This window comes from Plectropomus leopardus, unplaced genomic scaffold (genome assembly GCF_008729295.1).
Source record: "Plectropomus leopardus isolate mb unplaced genomic scaffold, YSFRI_Pleo_2.0 unplaced_scaffold12479, whole genome shotgun sequence".
NCBI lineage: Eukaryota > Metazoa > Chordata > Actinopteri > Perciformes > Serranidae > Plectropomus > Plectropomus leopardus.
In genome coordinates this window covers 1-4,135 of record NW_024613258.1, presented here as the reverse complement: position 1 = coordinate 4,135, position 4,135 = coordinate 1, and the positions used below count along the sequence as shown (strand labels likewise).

Below are 4,135 nucleotides of genomic sequence, written 5' to 3'. Positions count from 1 at the left end.
AAAAAAAACACTATGGTGCAGTAAGTAAAAAACATCAGTTAAGGCTCAAAGCATCATCAAAAAATGTTAAAAAGTCATAGTATAGTATGTCATAAAAAGTCAAAGTATTTTTTAAGTATCTTAAAAAAGTTACACTATAGTCTGCCTTTCAAAAAGTAAAAATAAACAAAAGACAGTATTGTATGCCATGAAAAGGTCATAGTAACACAGTCTTTAAAAGTACAAGAAACTGAAAGAATTTCTACTGAAAATCTGTAAAATTTAACTTCTAGTTGTCAAACAAAAATCTGCAGGATGTTTACAGTTCCTGCTCAGGAGTCATGAGTAATCAGTGAAAAGGACGGTGGCACTTGCACTTTTTACCTATAATATCCCTCTAAGATTTCTGCATCTTTTTTACGACTGTGGCACATCTCAAACCTTCTTATTCTGACTGATTGGGGAAACTAAGAAACATCAACTGAAAACAACGGAAAGACATCTCTTAAAAGTAAACAGATGCCTGTAGAGCTGGACGGCCAGTAGATAAATACTCAAATGGTGCATGCTGCTGAAAAGGAAGAGTGGGAGGGAGGGCTGCAGGTTGTTGGTGAGGCTGACAGACTTGTCAATGGGCTGTCATGTAAAAAAAGATTATAAAAACTCAAAAGAAAAAAAACGTTATCTATTAACTTGTTGCACTTAAGTGTACCGCGCTGAGACTGTTAAATTCAAAACACTCACGTCTTCAGCGTCGCTGTCGATGCTGCCTCGTTTTTTCTTTTTCTTCTTCTCGTCCTCTTTCTTCTTCTTGTCCTTCTCTGGGATGACGTCGTCCAGGAAGCTGAGGTCATGCTGGGAGATCATGTAGTCCATCGCTTTTCTGACGGCCACCAGAGCGAGGATCTAAAAGCAGAAACGAGAGGCTCAGAGTGAAGTGTCGATCATAATTAGATCATCAGCACTATCAATACGCAACTTTATGCACTTTTTATGAGTGGGCTGATATTAGAGTATAAAGTGAATTAATAAATACTTTGATGCACAACTTTATGAATACATTTTTTTTTAGAGACACACAATAATGTAAGTACATCATCTGTATCGGCCAATATTGGCTTTAACATGAAACATCGGAATCGGCCAATGATTTCTGCCAATATCACAAAACGATTTGTGAAGTGAACAAGTTGAATTATTTTTCTTATTTTGCACAATGAATGAATATTACATACACAGGAAAGCTTTTTACTTTACGTCTCCATCTGCCGGTGGGCCATAATTACATGTGTGTTCATGCATAATATAATGTTAATTCCACTACAGAAGAGGCTTGATCACAAAAATTTTGCAGGAATAACGTGAATATATCGATATAGTTAATGTGCAAAATATCCAATTTCCTGCATTCCTTATAATTTAAAATCTTCCATTGTGCAACAGCCAATACCAAGAGCTGGTTAAGTTGTTTCAAGCCCTTTAATGATGCACACTTGAATTTAGAGAAAAAAATATTAAAAATGCAAAAATTTAAAATACTGTGTAATTATGAATATTTTTTATAATAGTATATATTTAGGTAGCTTAAATAGCATGTAATAAATGAGGTTACATCTTATTGCATCAATCTTGATAATCACAAATAATATTGGTAATCTTTCAATCCAAGTCAGTTATTCTTTGACTGTCACTTCCTGCATAAAAACAATAACTACAACACAAAGTAACAAGTACCACAAACTGCAAAATAAAGTCTTGGGTGCTGCATTATTGACCTTGAATCATAATTATGTAAAATGAGGCCATGAGTCAGTCTGATGACATCCAGCTGACTGGATCCAATGAGCTGCTTTTATCTCTGATCGCTCCATTTTTACCCTCGTCCTTTAAAAGACAAGTTAATTAATAATCTATTGTTGTAGTTGCAGACTACACAAAATACAGAATTTGGAAATGAATAAAAGCACGAAGTCCAAACATTTTTGGAGCTTTTTCAGCCTCAATTAAACAGATATGCACTTGTGATCATGCCCAAAATTCAACACCAAAGTCACATTTTAACAACTGAATCCACATGTAAAATGAATAAACCACTTTAGATTAATTTCCTGTATCTGTGTCACGTGGGTTTGGCTACTGCCCCGCCTATTAGCAGCGAGTTTATTCATTCCAATGGGAAAAGTGAACATGAGTACAAGTAAATACAGACACTAAAATGGCATTTTTCAGGAGACCGTTAGAGACGTGTCTCTGACTCAGCAGCCCGCTCTTGTAAAACCTGGCAACACAGAATCTCTTCGCTCTGTGGTGCTAAACTCTGTCGGTCTGTTTCAATGTAGTGCTGCTGAGTTAATGTCACTTTCCAACCAGATAAACAGAAATTTGAATAAACTTACATATTAAACTATGAATCAAAAGTTTAAATGAAATAAAACTTTTTTTTTCTACAGTAAAACTACTATTATGATTATGATATCAGATATTAAAGTCGGAGAGGCAAAATAAAATATTATATTGGTACTTTATGTATTGTTGTATTGTTCTGAATCATCCATGACATTTACAACATTTCCAAATGGCGTGGGGAGATAATCAGGAGAGCAGGCCGCACTATTAAGGAGACTGGCTGTGTAAACGATTTTGTACCATTGGTGCAGCTTGTAGTTGATTATCTTTTTTTATAGAGTATCTTTAAATAAACTCCCACTGCTCATGAAAGCAATTAGATGCAACTCAAAGTCCCTAAAAAATCCTCAGTGAGCACAAGACCTTCTGATTGTTCCAACTTGTGACAGGCATTTTTTCATTATCCTGTACATTTCACAGACATCACTATTATCATTCAAACACAAAATAAATGAATAGAATAATCAGTGAGGCGCTTTTAGCGGCATAAAATCTTGTGATCTTAAAAGACACACATAAACACAAAATATGAAGCAAATTCACAAGTCTTGAAATAATTTATATTTGTTGAATCCTAATACAGATGTCTCTTACCATGACGGGGAATATGATGGCAGCCACAGTGGACTTGAGGATCCAGAGCAGAGCCAAGCAGAGGACCTGGATGAAGGTGAAGAGGTGGACTTTCCTGAGGGGGACGTGTCGCAGGTAAACCAGGTCGGGCTGATGCTTCGCTGGCATCAGAAGCAGCTTGAGACGATCCATAAACTGCAGACAGATACAAGTACAGGTACACATGACAAGGTGCACTGCAGGAATAAATATATCAGAGTAACAGCCGGTCTCTGGCTTGTTTCTTTGATTTTCAGAGGTTCCTCTTTAGAAAGAAGGCTTAAATAGTAACATGAGGTGTCAGTTAGAGCATATTAAGTTTTGTTTGTTTTACACTCTCATCTACTTATTTTATTTTACAATAACAAAAAAAAGTGACATTTACCTGCACTCCATTGAGAGAGGCGACCCCCATGTACAGGAAGACTCCATACAGCACAGGCATGGGGATAAACTGGGTAAAACAAAGAGGAAAAGCAGAATATTTTAATGTTAATGTGAACAAGAAAACGCAAATCAGCCAGCTCAGTTTTCAACAACAAGCTGCTCCAAGAATATTTATTTAGAAGCTCTTAGTATAACCTTTATAACTTCGAAACATGAATGATGTTAAAACGTTTATAGAACATATGTTGTCAGTTTCTGCAGATGTACAGTTAACATTTTCTTTTGCATTTCACCCCAGCACCAAACACAATGGATCAAATGTGTCTTTCAGCAGCTGGAGATGGAGGTTAATGAGTCTGCAAAATCCAAAATTTACACTGTTTCACTGGAAGTATATTTATACTCAGATGTTGTTCTCCTCGGAGCTGTTCACACATGGACTTTAGTGTGATTTAGAGGTTTGTGGACTGACTGATACAGAATAACAGCTTGTTTATGTTTTTTTTTTTCTTTTTTTTGACAGTTCGTAACGGAGCATCCAAAAAATACACCTAATAGTGACAGTATGAGGAAGCTAATCAGCTTTTTGAATTTGATTTTGTGCCTTCTGGCCAATCAAAACACTATTATTACTCTGTTATATAGTACACCGGTGTCACTAAAGTTAATTCATTTTGAGGTATGTCCAAATTTGAGAAGTGCTTTTATTGATGGATGTTGATTAAGGGGAAACTCTGCAGGTTAAACTGTG

The 4,135-nt window shown here is 36.0% G+C and overlaps 1 protein-coding gene across 1 annotated transcript; it reads right to left on the bottom strand.

The window, feature by feature from the left end:
* Positions 1-723: 723 nt before the first annotated feature.
* Positions 724-3,521, bottom strand: LOC121963780 (electrogenic sodium bicarbonate cotransporter 1-like; the record flags this gene model as incomplete). Its single annotated transcript, XM_042514028.1, has 3 exons — positions 724-885; positions 2,980-3,153; positions 3,383-3,521. Coding segments are annotated over 3 exons (475 nt in total), but the record flags the coding sequence as incomplete, so codon positions are not given.
* Between the last annotated feature and the right edge of the window lie 614 nt (positions 3,522-4,135).